Here is a 17,178-nt window from a genome sequence, read left to right as displayed (position 1 = left end):
GAGGTTTTACTTAGCTCCTGATATAATGTGAAAAAATGAGTAAAACAGGAATTAGGAAAGTTTTTTTTATAATTTTTTAAAGAAAAAAAAGCTAAATAAATACTATATACTGTAGATAGGGAAAGAACAATGTATACACAAATAGAAATGGAATATATACTTCCATTAAACAAAAGTCATATTTATTTTTTACAAGTATCGTTATCGGATTTTGGCTTTCTATTTCCTGTGTTGTAGCTTCCTGTCCCGTGTTTTAAACGGAACTTGCTATTGTGGGTGATTCCTTCCTGTTGGGGTGCGGCTTCACAACACACTGCGCGCTTTATTTGTGTATGTTTACTATTCCAAATCGTCCATAGGGTTATCTCTTACATTTCTTTCCTTTTTTTTGAACCAAAAATGGAAAACAATTTGCATCACTACCCGCTTTCTGAAAATTGTCAGCATTTCTCTTTTTACGGGGCCGAGTGGTAAAGTGACAACGATCCATAACTTTGGTGTTCGGTGGCTTTCACTGATTCCGGCGCGACCCTTGTTTTGAAGTTCCAACCCGGATGCGGGCGCGCAACTTCCGCTCGTCTCTTCCTTGACGTCTGCCTAGTAGGGAGCGGCCCGTGGTCGCGCTAAAGGGGGACACACAACAGCCGACGAGTGGATGACGGTGAGCCCTTTTTCCTTCTTTTTTCGTCCCCCCCTTGCCTGACTTTATCCACTTTTGCCGTCCTCGCGTCATGTGAGACACGACGCGCCGCGACTTCTTGTGACACACGGCCGACTTGAACCGGGTTGGGCTCCGGTGGGTGGGAGGGAGGGAAAAGGAGGGAGGGAGAGAGGTAGGCAGGGTCGGACCGAGGCTAGCTCAGGCTGCTTTGCGGAAGCGGGGTCGCCGTAGACAAATTGACTGACGGACAGACACAGGGACGGGCGCACGGACGGACAATGTGAAGGAAAGACAGGCGAAAAGCTTTTGGTTTTATTGACAATATGGCGGAGCGCCCCTCTCTTCGTCTCCTTCTGCGGGGGGCCTAGAGCGAGCGAGACCTGGCCGGGCAGAGAAGCTCCCCGTGGCGGCCACGGAAACACCCAACTTCCGTCATGTTGCCACAGCTTCTGGTCGACCGGAAATCTTTTATTTGTGCGCGTCAATGTGCTTATTTGGAGCCTCAAATTTGACCACGACACGCCAACACGTCACGATAGTATTGACGGACCCCACCTAGTCGGCACGTGAGGCGTTCAGGGTCCCGCGAGATGACACCTTCACGACTGCCAGAACCATTGGCTGCCAGTGACGGCGCTGAACGTCCAATCAAAGCGGGAGGGGAGGGGTCCTTGCTTCACTCGCTGCCATCCCGCCCCCTTCCAACGGATTGGACCTGTTGACTATGCTATGTTGGTAGTTCAACATTCTGCGACGCGCCCCAACTTGATTACTACGGAACATCCACACAATCGTGGTCACACGCGCACACACATGCAGTCGCCGCGGCAACCCTCCTCGACTTATCCCGCCCTCGTGTCACGTCTTGTTACGCCGCCCCAGGCACGACTGGTATGCGCGCCGGCCAGGATGCCGGCAAACGGCTACGTTAGCTTGTCCGCATCATTTTGTTTTCTTCTTTTCCAGACAGTAAGTCAAGATGCGTGAATACAAGCTGGTGGTTTTGGGATCCGGCGGCGTCGGCAAGTCTGCCCTGGTAAGAGCCGCGTGGTAACCGAACGGGTCGGGAATTTGGAGCGCAACGACCCGTTACTCATTGGCGTTGTCCCCGTAGACGGTCCAGTTCGTTCAGGGAATCTTTGTGGAGAAGTACGACCCCACGATAGAAGATTCCTACAGGAAGGTAAGAACCCCAAACGACTTTTTTTGCCCTTTGGCCGTCCACCGCTAAGTGTTTCTGTGTGTCGGCAGCAAGTGGAGGTGGATTGCCAGCAGTGTATGTTGGAGATTTTGGACACGGCGGGCACGGTAAGATCTCTCTTTTTCGCTGCGGGGGAAGGCGCAATCCCACCTAATCCGGCGGCCTCTTTCAGGAGCAATTCACGGCCATGCGCGACCTCTACATGAAGAACGGTCAAGGCTTCGCTTTGGTCTACTCCATCACGGCTCAGTCCACCTTCAACGACCTCCAGGACCTCCGAGAGCAGATCCTCCGCGTGAAAGACACGGACGACGTACGTACGTGCGCGTCAACGGACGGCCGTCAGAGGGTTAATGTCCGCCGTGTGGCTTTCAGGTTCCCATGATCCTGGTGGGCAACAAATGTGACCTGGAAGTGGAGCGGGTGGTGGCCAAAGAGTCCGGCGTGGGTCTGGCCCGCCAGTGGAACTCGTGCGCTTTCCTGGAAACGTCGGCCAAGAGTAAGATCAACGTCAACGAGGTGAGTGGCTTGGCGGGATTGGGGGGTTGCCGCCATGACATGGTTTTTGAGCAGTCCATGCCGCTCCTCCCTGTAGATTTTCTACGACCTGGTGAGGCAGATCAACAGGAAGAGCCCAGTGCCCGGTAGAGCCCGCAAAAAGTCCACTTGCCAGCTCCTCTAATGACTGTGGGTACGTGCAGCTAATGGCTAATGTGTCCCAATGCTAACGTGCGCTTCCCGTGTTGTCTTTGCAGTAGCGCCCACCTGACTGACATGGACCCAGCAACCAATCAGAGGACATCTTCTTCCAACCATCCCGCCCCCCCGGCTACCTTCTCGTCGTCCAGTGGGAACTTTGTCGCCGTGACAACCGCGTCCCCGTCCTTGGTCTCGCTCCTCCTCTGTTGCCTTGGAAACCAAACGCCAAATGACTGTGGTGAGGACGGGATGCCGGGATGTTTCCCCATTCCCATCATGCTCTTTGCCTTTTTTTTTTTTTTTCCAGACCGCACTGCTCTGGTGACGCGACGTTTATCGTTCCGATCGCTCCGTTTGTGCATTTTGCATTGACGACGATCGACGTCCAATCAAAAGCGGTTCTCGTCAGTCAAAGTTGAAGTGGGACAAACGTTTATCCCCTGCCACCCTCCCGCTTGGACGTCTATCGCCGTCAATGCAGCCGTAGCAGAGGGTTTATCCGTTAGCCCGTTGCGTTTAGCGTCGACTAACATGGCCCACGTCGGTTAGTACTTTTTCATTATTATTAGCATGTAGCAGGTTAGCTCGCACGTCAAGTGCGGCTCCGTTAGCCACCCATCTGCAGCGGCGACGTTTCCCGTTTTCACAAAAGTTGCTCGGAAATTTAGCGGCGTTAGCGAGAGTTAGCAAGTGTTGAAGGCCGCCACTGCCGCCGCCCGTGGCTAACACGTTGCCTTTGGACAGCAGACTCACACTGTTCTACTCCTCAATGTATGCGTGAGTCCAGATTGTATCATTCACATGTTTATGGACATTCGGTATCTGCGGAACATACATGAGTCGGTTGCTGTGTTCATTAGGAGTGTGTGTGTGTGTGTGCGTGTGTGTGTTTGTGTGCGCGCCGTGTCTGGCGACATTCTTGTGCTGCTTCCACTTTGGGCCTCGTACTTTTGTGTCGGACGCTTCGACTCCATGTCGACGAATAACGAGATTGCGGAAGCCACTAAAAGCCTTTTCCGTCTTGAAATTTCTGCCTTTGTGTGCGGCTTGTGGATGCGTGGAGGTCAGCTGGGTCAAGTCGTGTGAATTTGGGGGCAAATGTGGACGTTTCCCGATTGTGTATTTGCCAATGGCGTCTGTCTGTGTGTGTGTGTGTGTGTGCGTGCGTGTGTGTGTGTGTGTGTGTGTGTGTTATTTGTCATGTTCCATACAATGTGTTGGAGGGTTTTTTCATGTCGCATGCTAGCATTTTTCCCCTCGGCCTCAGAGAGGCGCCCTGTTTTTCAGCATGCGAAGAGCTGCCGTTGCGTGGCCGCCAGAGGGCGCCCCGCGGAATTCCCCACGAACTTGACTTGAGGCTCTCGGCGGCCGCGCCCCTCCCCTCACGGACTGGTCGTGCTCTGCTAGGCTAGGCAATGCTAAGCCAATGCAAACCGTTATGCACTTTGACTTGATCCACTGCATGAATGTTCGCAAGGGAGCTCTCCAAAGCACTTTTGCCTGTGTTCCGGTTCCGTTTGTGTTGCCCGAGTGTGTGCGGAAAGGGGCGAGGGGTCAGGGGAGGTGAAGCCAAATGTAAAGTCTCAACTTCCGAAGCCTTAAATCAATAAAAACAAGAAAAAGTGGTGCAATTTTCTAACAGCGAGACGACTCTCTCTCGTTTACTCCATTTCGGCTAGCTAGCTAACTTGCTAGCTTGGGAGCGTTAAGCAAGAGGGGAGCTTAAGAGCTTTTGGCTCTTCCTGGAATCCCTACGCGCATGCGCCAAAGCGTCTGCTACCATGCCAACGCCGTCGCCCGCGACCTCTTGTCCTTTTGGCTCTGCGTCGCATTCTGCTGTCTTTTCCTCCAGCCACGACTCGGGGGTTGCCAAGGTGACGGACACGCCGGCTCGGCGTCATGACTCTCACGGTAAAAAGGGACTACGCTGTCCAGAATCAGCGTTAGCCGGCTAATTAGCTCGTCAGCGGCTGGCTACTCATGCTCGCTAATTAATATAAGCTGCGTTGGTGACTTGTCAATTGTCGGCCTGCGGACGGAGGGCTAACATTGCATGTCGATCTTCAGAGCGATTAGGGACTGTCTCGAAGCCGCTCGGATGCCGCTGGCACCACCAAGGTATGCACCGGTGATTACAATTGCAATTAGAGCCGGGCTGCCCACAAGAAATTGGACCCTTTGTCCATCCAACAAATCGCCCCGAGATTCGATCCGATGCTCGCAGGACAGCGCCTCCCTCAGGTTTTAGTGCAGGCTTACACGTGCCACCTCGGCCCATTTGTGCGACGCTTATGGAGTGTCTTTGTCATTTGTCTTTCGCTCAGGTCGAATGGACAACGGTCTCGAGGAGCCCATACGGCGAGTTGGACGCGGGGACGAGCGGCGAGCCTCAACATGCGTCCTGGACGCGCGCTCGCCTTTGCTGAGGGCGCAACAGGTGCAACACAGTTCACAAAGTGGCCGCTAGACGGCGTTCTTTGTCGAATTCCTTCCTATTCTTTTCTTGATCCCCAATTTCAGTTTTGAATGTAAAGTGCAGAAAATGCACATTTGTAGTATACATACAATTGGATATCTACATTTGCATTCATTTTATTGTGTTCTCTGTTTTCGGGTGTTGGTCGTAGGTGCTCCAAGATGGCCACACCTCCCGAATGCGCCCCGTCAGATCCAAGGTGCCGACGGTCTCGGTGAAAACGCAGACCAACCCCTTCCCGGAGCTGTCGCAACCCCGCCACGCCGCCACGGAAACGGAGTACCGCCGCAGCTTCCAGGCCGCGTCGCCCTCCCGCGAGCCCCGCATGCGTAAATACGTGGACCGTCGCCCGAGGCTCCCCCGCTTTCACACCCGGACGGTAGGCCCGCCGGCCCGCTAACCTCTAAGCGCCCGCCAAACATGGCCGACGTGGTGGCTTTGGCTTGGGCAGAAAAATCAGAAAGACCAGGAGGAGTTGGAGAATCTGTTACCCCAGCGACACGGTGAGCCCGCCCATCACAGAGAAGCCCCCCCCGAGCCGCGGATCCCGCGACGACGGCGGAAGCTGACGGAATACCAGGACAACTTTCCCACTCCGCTGCGCCTGGGCGCCGACGAGACCCCTCAGGTGAGGCGTGGCCACGTCAGCCCGACCGAGCTAATGAGATTAGCCGCTAAAGTCATGCGACTCGATGAGTTGGCGATGCGCAAATCGTCCAATCAGAGCTGGAGCTTATTCCAGTTCATTAAGGGCACCGGGCTTGAATTTATTTGGTTGCCAGTGGCAACCCCACCTGCGGTTGACTTGCTGTCGCGTGCATCGGGGTCACGGAGGTCACGCTGCCTGTTTACCAGAAGTGTGTCGAGTCTTCAAAGCCCCGAGGCGCTTCTCGGAAGCGCTTCTTCATCGGGGTCACGTCCGCCGCCAAATGTCTGACGCGTCCCCGCAGGTGGCGCTGTTGAGGAAGGACGCCTCGTGGTACCGGCGCCGGGACTGGGGTACCAACCTGTTCCCGGATCACCTGAGCCAGCTCAGGTCGCAGTTCAACGTCCTGTGGGAGGCCAGCGCCGACGTCAGCGCTCGCTCGGGCCCGGCCGGCTCGGGCCCCGCCGGTTCGGAGCCCGCCCTCACGCCCCGGGTGGAGTCTCTGGACCTGGCCGGGTGAGGCGGGCGTTTGGCGGCGTTCGGCGGCGCTTGGGCGAGCTCCCGCTCACCTGCCGTCCCGTCCGCAGAATCTCCACCTCCTCGTCCGGCTCGGAAAGTCCGCCGCGGCCCCGTCGCCAAACGTCCGGGACCCGAGGGCGAGGAGGCCTGGTGTCTCCGGAAGAAGCCTTTCAGGTGAGGGACACTTTTAACATATTCAATCTGTGGCCATTACAGTGTTTTCTTTTTGACAAATGGGCCACGCTGTTCCGCAGAAGCGGAGCGTGGGCGTGGGCACCACGTCTTGTCGCGCCGCCTCTTCCCGCCGGCGACCCCGCACGACTCCGGCTCGGGCTCAATCTCCGGCTCCGCCCCCGACGTACGTGATCCAAGGACAAATGAGACACGCCGAATTCCAGCACAACGGTGAGTGTCGCCGACGCGTCCGCTGGCCCGTCCACGCCACGCCACGCCACGCCACGCCACGCGCCCACCCCTTTTGTCCCCTCAGGCGAGCTGGGCCTCAAGTTCAGGTCGCATCAGTGCAGCCTCTGGATGGACCAAGGTGAGCGGATTCTTTATCCTCCGCGGAGAAGGAGTCGCGTTCCTTGACATGAGCTAACGGCGTCCCTCCTCCCTCCCGCTCCCAGACCGCCGTCTGTCCTTTGTGTCGGAGCTCTCGGCGGCGTCGCGCTCCGCGGCGGCCGGGGTGCTGGAGCGCGCCGGCTCCAGGGGACGCCAATTCTGGGACGAGAGCTGAGGCGGGGTCTCACGGGTACCGACCACGGCGAAAAGAATCGTCGACGGGCGCCGAGACCGGACGTCCCTCCCCGTCCGCGGAGACGAAGGGGCGGGGCCGGAGGGCGACGTCACGTCCGGCGGGTAAATATTGACTGGACGTCACGGTGCATCCGGTGACGAGAGCAAATCAAAGTGGGCTTGATTTCCGGTGCCGGCCGCTTTGTTTGCGTTTGTCGCCCGTCGCCTCGTTTGTCCTCGCCGTCATTGTCAACACGCGTCATGAGACGAGTCGTAAATGGACGCCCATGTTTGTCAATAAAGACGCCGGCCGAGGCGACAATTTCAATGGCCCTGAGTACACAGCTTGTCATCCTTGGGGATTTTTCCTCTTATGTCACGGGTGGGCTGCCCGCACCCAGCGGGGATCGAACCCCCGACCCCTGAACTGCCGGGCCGTGACGCTAACTATTGTTTTCCACTTTTACCACCGTGTTGGCCAATAAGGAATCACCCGTTTGAAGGAATCGACGGTAAAAGGTTATTGATGGGATGGCTGGTCATAGTTTGAGTGACGTTTGATTTCCTCCAGCTTGACGGTAAACGCACCAACACTGACCTGCGCACATGTGTGTGTGTGTGTGTGTGTGTGTTTTGTAGCTTGGGGTTTTTTGCTTGTCCTATTTTCTGGTGGGGGGGCGGTTTGCCCGGCAACTATAAGACGCGGCGTTCGTACAGCGCATTTCCATCTGGGTCGTTCGTGGTGGTGCTTTGCCTCTGTTTCTTCATCTCCTCCAGAATCATCATGAAAGTCACCGGCACTGAAAAGACCACGTCCATCCGCCGTCTGGCCGCCTTGGCCGCCTTGTTCCTGATTGGCTGCGTCCGGCCGGGGGAGGCCGGGACCCTCAGCCAGGTTCTGGACAATCGGGACACCTTCCAGGCCGCACGAGAAGTGGCGCGACACGTAAGTTGCCCGAAAACTCCAAAGTTTGATTATTATTATTTTTTCTCCTATAGTTATCTGAGAAATTCTTATGGTTTTCCGGCCACTTTAACACACCACATTTTGGTTTCCGAGCCATCAAAATGGGCCCAATTTTTCCCTGTTTGTGGCGTATTCTTTGTTCATCTCCACATTCTTCCCATCTTTAGGCACAGAAGTCGGAGACGGAAGAAGACACCAGGTTCAAACTGATCCCTCACCTGGACGAAGATCAGGTAAATGGTCACGGCTCGGTTTTTCATCCGGCCTTCCCCCGCTCTGACCCCACTTAAACTTTTAGATCCGGGACCCCATGCGTCGATGCTGCCTGCGCGCCGGCATCTTGGATTCCTACCTGAAGATCTTCAACCTTTTGAACGACTGGCGCGACTATCCCAGGATGTCGCAGCTGTACGCCGACTTGGAGCGACTCAGCTTGGACCTGAAGAAGGCCCAGTGTGTGAGTGGGCCGCCAGCCCCCCCAAAAAAATCCCTTTCATTTTGTCATTCGGCGGTCCAAGGTGATCTTTTGCCTTTTGCCACGCCCCCTACCCCCTAGAAGGTGCCACTGGACCAAAGAGAAGACCACGCCAAGCAGTTTGACGACAAGCTGAAGCAGGTGAGCTGCCCATGCGCGCTTGTGCTTTGGATGAAAAGTCTTTAAAGCGCCCCCTGGCGTCCATCCTTTGTAGATGACGCGAGAGCACGGCTTGAACAAGGCCCTGAGCGAGGTGGATCTTCTGTTCATGGACCTGCAGGACCACTGTCTTCCCCAGACCAGTCCCTGACCCCATCACCCTCTTCTTTATTTATTGTCTTATTTATTTCCAGACATACGACTATTTATACGCCTGTTACCACAGAGACCGGTGATTTACAAAATCAAATAAAGTGTCATTTGTCCGACGTGGCCTGGCGTGGACGCCAAGCCGCGGACGTAAGCCAATAGGAAAAGACTTGGTCTGTCTTTGCGCTCAACCAATCAGCCACTTTCCCCGTCCCTCCCTTTGCCCATCAGACCACTAACTATGTTGCACACTCACATATGAGCAACGACTCTCTCTGCAAGCCCTAAAGTGCAAAACATACAGCAAGGAAAGGTCAGGACTTTTTCTTGTTCTTCTTAGTGAGTACGCCAACAAAAATATAGCTACAATTTCTTCAACCAGCTAGCCTAGCATGCATGTTTTGGTCATGTGGGAGGAAAGCGGCAGATAACCCATGCAAACTGCTCACAGTAAGGACCCACCTGGAATCGAACCCGAGTCCCCTGAACTGCGAGGCAAACTTTTTAACCACGTAGGCACCGATCCACCCTGAAGATATTTGGAAAGTTTAGCTATGAGTTTCGATTGTGGTGCTCATTTCTGTTAAATAGAGTAGGGAATGGTTGTAATTGAATGGATGGTGTTTGTCGCTGGTCTTTCTTATTCTGCGAATCTGTCCAATGGCGGAACTTTTTTTTTTTTATTTTCTCAGCAGTCGTGTGCAAGAAAGCATAAAATCCCCCACCCAAGGCAGGCAGGCGGGCTCCACCACAAACCCGTTGATCGTAAACAACCTGTAAGATTCTTGCAAGGCGCCTGAGAAAAAAAAAAGAAAAAAAAAAAAGAAATCTGTACTGCAGCTACCTCAACAGTACTTGTAAAGAATCCCCACAACGGCACTTTGAATGAGAGCACAGGGGGGGGGGCAAGAAAATGGCCATATGCCACAGAAAAAATGAATCAAGGTTCCGTGGAAAGCGGGTCAACGGCGCCGTGCTTGCTTGCAAGTGGCTCGGGTGCCCGCCTCGTTGCCTTTTCGGCCCACTCACTTTAGCATTTAGCTGCTAAAAAGGCACAACTCCATGCGTTAGCATTTAGCTGCTAACCCAAACACAACTCAAACCAGTTGTGAGCAAGTTGGCCTCACTGTTCCATCCCAGCGGGGTCCTAACTCTGTGGTGGACTTTCCATGTTCTCCCAAAGCTTGGTGGCTTTTCTACAGGATACACGCTAGGCTAACTGTACACCATATTGTCCCTAACTAATGGTTGTTTTTTGCCACTGGCTGGTTTTGATAGGCCCCGGCACCCCCCGCACAAGCGAAACCAGCAGCAGGGTCCGGGCGTCAACCCGTGACGAGACGAGACGCTTCCGGATGGCGAGTTCCTGCGAAAAGCGTGGCTGGCCTTGACCGTGGAGGTGAGCGGAAATGGCCAACGGACGGAGGAGGAGGAGGAGGAGGAGGAGGAGGAGGAGGGCCTCGCTCGGCACGCCACGCTTTCTGAACAACGACATGTCAGAGGAACGTTCTGGTTTTTGCTGCCGACTGGCCACAGACCACAAGTGCGGCGACGTGTATAAAAGACAGCAGAGCGCCGGCGCTCTGACATGAAAAAGTTCTCGTCGCCGGCTGGCTCTCCTCCTCCTCCTCCTCCATCATCTGGTCTGGGTTCGCCGTCATGTCTACTTACTGGAGTCTGTTGCTGGTGCTGTTGGGAGTCCTGGTGGAGGCACGGGCCTGCCACGTGGGGACCAGTCTCCAGGTGAAGAAAATCGTGGAGGACATCTCCAAAGACTTGGTAAGGGCCTTCCCAAGCCTTTTTCACGGTTATTCTGGGCCGGGATGTTTTTCCCACGGTGACTTTTGTTTGAACGTGTTTTTTTTTTTTTTGTTCTTTCAGGATCTGGAGAGCGCTCCGGTCAGCGCCAACCCGCCCTTCATCGGGGTCTTCCGGAGCATCGACGCCTGCCAGGTGAGCGGGACAAAAAGTCCAGAGAACTTGGCGGCCCGTCCCGTCCCCAAAGACACCCACCGGAATAACTTTGCGTCCCGTCCCGTCCGCAGAACCGCGAGGAGGTCAAGCTGGTGGCGGCCGCCCTGCGCGTCTACGGACGCGTCTTCGAGAGCTTTTTGCACGGGGTGGCCACGCGCAACGCCACGGGCGACGCGGCCAGGGGTCGGCGGCTCAGAGACCAGGTGGTCCGGCTGAAGACCAAGACGGACAGAATGAGGCACAACCTGCTGCATCGCAGTTGTCCCCCCACACAGGACGTCCTCCGAAAGCTGGACGAACTCCAGGTCAGTTTTTTTCTCATTCTTTTTTTTTACTAGAGTCGGTGTTGTTTTTTTTCCACAATTTGACAAATATGTCCGTTAGAATATGCCAGAAGTGGCCAAATCTCCACACAGTGATTACTGAACTGGGATCAAACCCTGGCCCCCAGAACTGCGAGGCAGACGCGCTAAACACTTGTCCACCGTGCCACCTCCGAAACTTTTTTATTTCCGAAAATGATTTTTAAAGTGAACGCATTGACGGTGGCGGTGGATGTCCAATCCATTGGAAGTGTGATTTTTGAAGAGTATTTAAAGTGCTTTTGTGCCGGTGCGTGCGCAGGTGGACGAGCTGCTGGTGCAACAGCGCGCCATTTCTCAGTTCGCGGAGGTGTACAACATGGCCGCCGTCATCGCCAGCTGCTCCTCGGCCAAGCCCACCGACACCCCGGCGTGAATCCATACCCTCCCTCCTTCGCTCCCTCCCCTAATTTATTCCTTTATTTAAATGACTCCTCCACTTGTATTTATTATCAAGGGCAACTTTCCTCCCCACCACTTGTGTCATCATTTGATTTGAATAAAAGCAGAAGACCAAATGTTTGCTCGGTGACGTTGGCCAGCCCTCCCTCCCTCCCTCCCTCCCTCCAAAGCCTGACGAGGCGCTTCCTTTCTTAACGTTTCCTGCCGTTACGTGTTATGCGTCAATATTTCGTTTCCGTTGATTGGAATTTCCAAATCAGCTGTTAGATTGACCACAGGCTAAAACCCCCCCAAAGAACAATAACAAGTGACAAGTTTCTCAACGCTACGACTGACCGCCAGACCGACTGACTGGCGACCGGTTTTGAATGTGGTCTGGGTTGGCTCCGGCACCCCGCCAGCCCGATAAGCAGTGTTTAAAACAAATTGAAGTAAAAGCGATTCTGATTGGCCTTCCACTGCCAATGAGTTTAGCTCACTATGCTAAGCTAAGGTTTTAAAGGACACCAATTCAGCAGAACCTTGGCGTATCTGTGGTGTGGTGGTACTGATCCGGCGCTTTCTAGGTTAGCGGTAGCGTGTGGCCACAGAATCAAATTCACCTGAAATTCTTCTCCATTTTGCTCTTATTTTGGCTTTTGTTTCGTGTCAAGTCTCAACATTAGCATGCGGTTGTGGCTGGCTTTTTGGGCTTTTTTTTTTCTCTGTGTGTGTGTGTGTGTGGGAGACCCCTGACTTTGTCCTTCTGTGAACTTTGCTGTTTAAAGGAAATTGTCCGACCACATTTTCACACTTAAATCATCACATTACACGTGCGTGTGGGCCCGACGTCTTTTAAATGCGAGGCGTGGCCGCCGCTCGGCATCGCCATCGCGGCCGCCACCCAGACCAGAGCAGCGGAGGCCCGGCTTCGGGCGCCACGGACCACCGCACCCGTCGGATATACTGGAAGATGGCCGCTAGAGCCATGTTGCTGGGACTGTGCTTGTTGTGCCTGTGCCTGTGCGGGGTCCAAAATGCACCCTCCACGTTGAACAGGACCGTTCAGAACCTGCTGCAGATTTACGTGAGTACTGGCTGGGATACACGCACGCTGGGGATTGGACTTATTTGCTTTCCCGTGGCTTTTGCAGAAGATCCCGCCCAAAGAACGCTTTAACGGCCGACCCCTCTTCTCCAGAGAACTTTTGAGCACCAAGATGGAGGTAAAATGCTGTGGCTAGCTTGGACTTTTTAGCCCAAGAGTCTTTCTTAGCTTCAATACAAACAATGGCATGAAGTCGCTTTGAGGCACCTTTTATTCACGTTTCTGATAGACGTCCAATCCATCCGGACCGGGGACGGGTTTGGACATCTATCGGGGACGTCAAGCAAACTTGAGCCACATTTTGCCGCCACATTAAACAAGCGATCGGTGCTCGCAGGCCAAAGACGTGCTGATGTCGGCGCTTCTGCAGACCTACGAAGAACTGCTGGGCCGCATGATCCGCCGGGCGCCCGCCCCGACCCCTACCGTGGCCCCCGCGGCCCCCGTGAGCCGGGACCGTGCGCTTCCCAGTGCGGACACCCGCTCCCAACTCAACTACCTGCTGAAACGCGTGCGAAATCTTCGAAAGTACCGCTACCGGGCGGCCGAGCCGCTTCTCCGCGGCCTGGACCAGATCCGATGCGTTCAGGTGAGTGGGAATTTCTCCTTCTGCTCATTTTGGGAAGATCCCGCCGACCTTTAACCTTCTTCTACCCCGCAGGTGGACGACCTGGTGGTCCAGAGCAAAGCCTTATGGCAGCTCCCCTCGCTCCTTCGAGACGACCGGAAACTTCGGCGGCGCCGGCGAGCGTGAAGGCGTGCCGTCCTCGGACGCCATTTTATTTTCAAAGCTCTCGCATTTATCCTGCTATATTTAAAGCTTATTTATGAGCTATTTATTCACGTGATGACCAAATAAAGAGAATATAAATATTTGCTGGCGGCTGGCGTGTTTTGAAATGCCATTTCCTCAAAACGAAACTGAGCGCCCCGGCGGGGGAAACACGCAGACCTTCTCGGAAGAACGCTAAAAGAAAAAAAAAGTACAAGCTTCGGGCCTACGACTTCCTGGAGGTTGAACACAAGAAAGCTAGCAGGAAGTGAGGTCATAGCCACAAGAATGATGATTCAGAGCTATATTGACCGCCGTCGACGTCCGTTCCACTTGGACCGGAGTGGCCGGCGGCGGCGATGGAACGATGGCCGGGTCGGACTTCCACGAGGGTAACTCGACTTTAAACCCAAGTGAAAACGGTCGGCGTGGGCGTCCACGACCGCAACAAGGGACGAGATGGCGTCGACGTGAGAGATTTTCCGCTTTCGGTGTGAGTCAGCGCCGAGAACGACGGTGGCGCCGGCGGCAGCAGGAAAGAGGAAACTGCTCGTCAAACAGCGGCTACAAAGGCGATGGGCAGCGAGTGGAAACCAGGGCGGCCATCTTTCCGTGACACCAAATTGACGTCCACCAGGGCCAAATCAGGCAAAATGGCTTCTTCGTAAGAGTAAAAAAAAAAGGCCAAGGGGCTAAAGATAGCGCAGAGGGGAAACTACGCATCTTTGGGTGCATTTTTATTGCAAAGATAAAGATACACAATAAAATAAAAAGTGACCGTAACTTGTGGTCGTGTGTTATTTTGTTAATAGTGTGGTGTTTCATGTACATCTGGTGTGTTGTTTCTTTTTATGTAGTGTCTTGGATTACTTTTTTAAAACTAATCGGTGTGTATGTGCTTTTTGTTGTGTCGACTTTTTTGTGTGTTTCCCGCTCAATTTTGTTCATTGTTAACTTTTCCCCGAGTTTAGTTTGTAAGGTTTATTCTGTCATTGTATCCTATAAAACCTTACGTTACGAAAACGGGCACCTTTCCCTTGTCTGCCCACGTTTTCCACGCGAAAGTCCAACTCAACTGAGCATGCGTGAACTCAACACTTGTACTTGAGCGCGAATATACTAAAGACGATTTCAACTCTTCAATCAAACTAAACAGACAGTGGAAAAGGTTATTAAGTTTCTTATTATATTACAACTACTAAGGACGTGAATAACTGATACAGCGAAAATGTGAAAAGTTACGCAGTAAAGTTCAACGACGAAGTTTTGCTCGCTAGCGCGATAGCAGCTAGCTAGCATGATTAATCAGGTGCTGCCTAAGGGAGAAGAAAAAAAATGATACACGGCATTTTAAAGACGTTCGGGTTTTGTCTGCAAATATATTTGGTATCATGTTATGTTACAGAAAAGAATGCTCGTCGTTCTTTTTTTTTGTCAGGTAGAGTGCTACAGTGCCATTTATGTAGGCTAGACAGAAGAATTGACATTTTGTGTCCACTCCCATTAGATGGCTACAGGAGGAAACTCGCCAGGACTTCAAGCTTCTTCGTCTTCTGCAGTGAGTACAAATATATTATCAGTGTTCACTATCACTTCATTTCAAAATGTGTAGCAATATTAATGAACTCTTTCAGTGCCACTGACATACGTCCAATGCAAATGAGTTTGTCAACTTGTCCAATTTATTTGAACTGAGAGGGTGGCAGTCTAGCGTCGTCAATGGCAGCTAATCAATCACATTATCAGAAATATTTGTTTAAGAAAAGATTATAAATTAATTTTTTCTTGGGTAGGTAAGGGTGGGTAGAGTGTGAAAAATTAATAAAGTAGCAAAAATCCTATAACTTGAAATTTAATACAGATTGCTTATCAAAAGTATTTTTGGCCCTGATTAAAATAAGCTCATTTCAGGTCAATTGTTCCAGAGCTGAGGAGCATAATAGCATATTTTTAATACTAATAATGTAGTTTTTTTCTCAAGGCCATCTGCTAGATTTGATAACTGTAACAAAATGGCTGCAAATTCATGGCCGAAATTCAACACTAGTTTTGGGTGTTTATGAATGAAGCACACCAACGTTTTTTGGGGAAATCAGAAATCCCACATCTTTATCATTGTGGTTTTTATATGGAGAATAGCTTCTTTCAAACAATTGGCCAGCCCAAATCATTTGCCATAGGGAGAGACCACATTTGGACATCATTTGGACGACATTTGAACATTGAAGACTTTTCAGAAGATGACGTCTTTCTTCAGTGATTTTTCTTCAACATCCATCAAGTAAACGGTGAGTTGTTTCAAGTCTTCCACATATTTCATATCAAACTAAGTACATTTGAAGTTAAATGTGCATTTATTTTCACAAACATCAGCTAAAAAGGACTTTTGCAATGTTAACAATGTTAGCTAGCAAGGAAAACAATGCTACTTTAATCATCACCACCTTTAGGCATTAGTATACAAACTGTACATTAGTATGCACTTAATTTTTGTCTTTTTTCCTAAAAAGATAAACCTCATTTGTTTGTCCCCAACAGGTGACCACTGCAGCTGCCGTTTAAGACGGACGGTGGTGATGATGTCAATTGTTTTTCAGCGTTAAAATTTGTAAGATTTTCAAGTTCTCATCATAAATGCAATTTTACCAGCACCCAACTTTTGTCTGTACTACAACTTTTATTTATTTTTTACATTTAAGGGTTTCTCAATTGTTTGAAATAAAGGATTGATATTGATGTTGTCAAATGTTTGAAATAAAAGATTCTGATTCATGTTGATGCTATCGTGCTTATTTCCAATGATGGTCACATTATTACATCATTGCGTTATTTACACATCACAGTCATTCTAGAAAGACCTGAAATTAGACGTGAACTTAAAGCTACTACTCCAAATTATTAAAACCAATTTTTGCTACTCTTCAGTTTCCAAAATTCTACGTTTGTCAGCGGCACTGAAAGTAAATTATGGACATATTTGTATTTTGTTAGTGACCAACTTTATAGAAAAATGTTTGAGTCCATTTTGGCAAGATTTCCTGCTTGATTTGTAAATTGTTCCAAGTTGAGTCATCATCTTTCACCTTGACCTTTTTGACCTTTTTGGGCCCAATCCTGCCTTGTTTATGCATGTGTACACCAGAGGTAGGGAACCTGTGGCTCGAGAGCTACATGTGGCTCATTTGATGGGTGCTTATGGCTCTAAACTAAAATATGGAAACCAAGAGTGTTATTCTTCTGCATCTGTTCTCTCATTGACACTCATTGACCTCATTGATATTCATTGATTAGCAATAGCATAACAATGCTATCAAAATAATTCAGAGACTTTTTGTACTTTTAAAGTAGTAAAATGACAAAAAAGTGCTGTTTTTATATATTTTGACTTTTGAATCTCTAGTGTGGCTTTCAATAAATAATATTTGAAAATAAGAATTGTTTACAGCTCTCTTTCACAAAGGTTACTGACCCCTGGTGTACACTGAAATGTATACTTATGTTTTGTCTTCTGCATACTTGTGATACATTGCATTGAGTTGAATTGAGTGCATTTATTGTCGTATACGTACATTATATATAGTTTAATGAAATCCCAATGACGTAAGTCACCGAAACTGCCGGTGTGCCAGTTTATGTAGCTAGCGCTAAAGTCTGCCGGCTAGTATGTGGTCATCCCCCTTTTGGCGCCAACACATTTGTATTGACGAGCGCTAGGCATGATGGTCCTCGCTAGCGTCCATGCACACGTGTGCCATGAAGACAGTTGCTGGAAATAAACTCAACTGTGGCCGCTTACAAATCCGACACCCCGCGCGCGCACGCTCTTTTCCACTGATGCAAGCTCGGTGACCCTCGCCGGCGTGTCTTTGGGGTTATTTTTAGGCTGGGGG

At 51.3% G+C, this 17,178-nt stretch overlaps 4 protein-coding genes and 1 long non-coding RNA gene across 13 annotated transcripts; all 5 read left to right on the top strand.

The window, feature by feature from the left end:
* Positions 1–308: 308 nt before the first annotated feature.
* Positions 309–4,206, top strand: LOC144181012 (ras-related protein Rap-1b). 3 transcript variants are annotated; one of them, XM_077709225.1, is made up of 8 exons: positions 309–661; positions 1,628–1,697; positions 1,776–1,844; positions 1,913–1,969; positions 2,035–2,175; positions 2,238–2,381; positions 2,458–2,553; positions 2,618–4,206. In XM_077709225.1, the coding sequence occupies exons 2-7, from the start codon at positions 1,641–1,643 to the stop codon at positions 2,542–2,544; spliced, it is 555 nt and encodes a 184-aa protein (XP_077565351.1). In that variant the 5' UTR covers positions 309–661; positions 1,628–1,640; the 3' UTR covers positions 2,545–2,553; positions 2,618–4,206. The 3 variants fall into 3 exon arrangements, with proteins under 3 accessions (XP_077565351.1, XP_077565350.1, XP_077565352.1); XM_077709224.1 differs by having other exon boundaries at positions 310–661; positions 2,458–2,549; XM_077709226.1 differs by lacking the exon at positions 309–661 and adding an exon at positions 846–1,552 and having other exon boundaries at positions 2,458–2,549.
* A 39-nt stretch (positions 4,207–4,245) lies between these two features.
* On the top strand, positions 4,246–7,272 carry mdm1 (Mdm1 nuclear protein). 4 transcript variants are annotated; one of them, XR_013324589.1, is made up of 11 exons: positions 4,246–4,472; positions 4,629–4,679; positions 4,886–4,998; positions 5,189–5,416; positions 5,489–5,665; positions 5,988–6,199; positions 6,271–6,376; positions 6,457–6,607; positions 6,693–6,746; positions 6,832–7,063; positions 7,244–7,272. XR_013324589.1 is itself a non-coding variant. In XM_077709215.1 (10 exons), the coding sequence occupies exons 1-10, from the start codon at positions 4,343–4,345 to the stop codon at positions 6,939–6,941; spliced, it is 1,332 nt and encodes a 443-aa protein (XP_077565341.1). In that variant the 5' UTR covers positions 4,246–4,342; the 3' UTR covers positions 6,942–7,272. The 4 variants fall into 4 exon arrangements, 3 of the variants coding, with proteins under 3 accessions (XP_077565341.1, XP_077565342.1, XP_077565343.1); XM_077709215.1 differs by having other exon boundaries at positions 6,832–7,272; XM_077709217.1 differs by having other exon boundaries at positions 4,367–4,472; positions 4,629–4,802; positions 6,832–7,272.
* Positions 7,273–7,419: 147 nt separating this feature from the next.
* On the top strand, positions 7,420–8,858 carry LOC144181013 (uncharacterized). Of its 2 annotated transcripts, none has more exons than XM_077709228.1 (5): positions 7,420–7,886; positions 8,075–8,140; positions 8,206–8,364; positions 8,467–8,523; positions 8,597–8,858. In XM_077709228.1, the coding sequence occupies exons 1-5, from the start codon at positions 7,725–7,727 to the stop codon at positions 8,690–8,692; spliced, it is 540 nt and encodes a 179-aa protein (XP_077565354.1). In that variant the 5' UTR covers positions 7,420–7,724; the 3' UTR covers positions 8,693–8,858. The 2 variants fall into 2 exon arrangements, with proteins under 2 accessions (XP_077565354.1, XP_077565353.1); XM_077709227.1 differs by having other exon boundaries at positions 8,464–8,523.
* A 1,270-nt stretch (positions 8,859–10,128) lies between these two features.
* Positions 10,129–13,348, top strand: ifng1 (interferon gamma 1). 3 transcript variants are annotated; one of them, XM_077709220.1, is made up of 5 exons: positions 10,825–10,970; positions 12,197–12,495; positions 12,563–12,634; positions 12,854–13,105; positions 13,178–13,348. In XM_077709220.1, the coding sequence occupies exons 2-5, from the start codon at positions 12,268–12,270 to the stop codon at positions 13,268–13,270; spliced, it is 645 nt and encodes a 214-aa protein (XP_077565346.1). In that variant the 5' UTR covers positions 10,825–10,970; positions 12,197–12,267; the 3' UTR covers positions 13,271–13,348. The 3 variants fall into 3 exon arrangements, with proteins under 3 accessions (XP_077565349.1, XP_077565348.1, XP_077565346.1); XM_077709223.1 differs by lacking the exons at positions 12,563–12,634; positions 12,854–13,105; positions 13,178–13,348 and adding exons at positions 10,129–10,470; positions 10,573–10,644 and having other exon boundaries at positions 10,737–10,970; positions 12,197–12,372; XM_077709222.1 differs by lacking the exons at positions 12,197–12,495; positions 12,563–12,634; positions 12,854–13,105; positions 13,178–13,348 and adding exons at positions 10,129–10,470; positions 10,573–10,644; positions 11,290–11,470 and having other exon boundaries at positions 10,737–10,970.
* Positions 13,349–14,333: 985 nt separating this feature from the next.
* LOC144181014 (uncharacterized) lies at positions 14,334–16,028 on the top strand. Its single transcript, XR_013324590.1, has 4 exons — positions 14,334–14,456; positions 14,796–14,846; positions 15,469–15,576; positions 15,827–16,028. It is a non-coding gene; the product is annotated as an uncharacterized LOC144181014 (long non-coding RNA).
* The last annotated feature ends 1,150 nt before the right edge of the window (positions 16,029–17,178 follow it).

The sequence above is a fragment of the Stigmatopora nigra genome, chromosome 23, assembly GCF_051989575.1.
Source record: "Stigmatopora nigra isolate UIUO_SnigA chromosome 23, RoL_Snig_1.1, whole genome shotgun sequence".
NCBI classification, from domain to species: Eukaryota; Metazoa; Chordata; class Actinopteri; order Syngnathiformes; family Syngnathidae; genus Stigmatopora; species Stigmatopora nigra.
The sequence above is the reverse complement of the archived record's forward strand: the minus strand, read 5'-3'. Positions and strand labels throughout refer to the sequence as shown.

Excerpts from the sequence above, each read along its gene's own strand:
- LOC144181012 (XM_077709225.1), top strand. The coding sequence starts at position 1,641 with ATGCGTGAATACAAGCTGGTGGTTTTGGGATCCGGCGGCGTCGGCAAG. Across the intron at positions 1,970-2,034 it reads TTTTGGACACGGCGGGCACG|GAGCAATTCACGGCCATGCG; the intron begins GTAAGATCTCTC and ends GGCCTCTTTCAG. Across the intron at positions 2,176-2,237 it reads GCGTGAAAGACACGGACGAC|GTTCCCATGATCCTGGTGGG; the intron begins GTACGTACGTGC and ends TGTGGCTTTCAG.
- mdm1 (XM_077709215.1), top strand. The coding sequence starts at position 4,343 with ATGCCAACGCCGTCGCCCGCGACCTCTTGTCCTTTTGGCTCTGCGTCG. Across the intron at positions 4,999-5,188 it reads CTTTGCTGAGGGCGCAACAG|GTGCTCCAAGATGGCCACAC; the intron begins GTGCAACACAGT and ends TGTTGGTCGTAG. Across the intron at positions 6,377-6,456 it reads CTCCGGAAGAAGCCTTTCAG|AAGCGGAGCGTGGGCGTGGG; the intron begins GTGAGGGACACT and ends GCTGTTCCGCAG.
- LOC144181013 (XM_077709227.1), top strand. The coding sequence starts at position 7,725 with ATGAAAGTCACCGGCACTGAAAAGACCACGTCCATCCGCCGTCTGGCC. Across the intron at positions 8,141-8,205 it reads CTCACCTGGACGAAGATCAG|ATCCGGGACCCCATGCGTCG; the intron begins GTAAATGGTCAC and ends TTAAACTTTTAG. Across the intron at positions 8,365-8,463 it reads ACCTGAAGAAGGCCCAGTGT|AAGGTGCCACTGGACCAAAG; the intron begins GTGAGTGGGCCG and ends CCTACCCCCTAG.
- ifng1 (XM_077709220.1), top strand. The coding sequence starts at position 12,268 with ATGCGAGGCGTGGCCGCCGCTCGGCATCGCCATCGCGGCCGCCACCCA. Across the intron at positions 12,496-12,562 it reads AGAACCTGCTGCAGATTTAC|AAGATCCCGCCCAAAGAACG; the intron begins GTGAGTACTGGC and ends TGGCTTTTGCAG. Across the intron at positions 13,106-13,177 it reads ACCAGATCCGATGCGTTCAG|GTGGACGACCTGGTGGTCCA; the intron begins GTGAGTGGGAAT and ends TCTACCCCGCAG.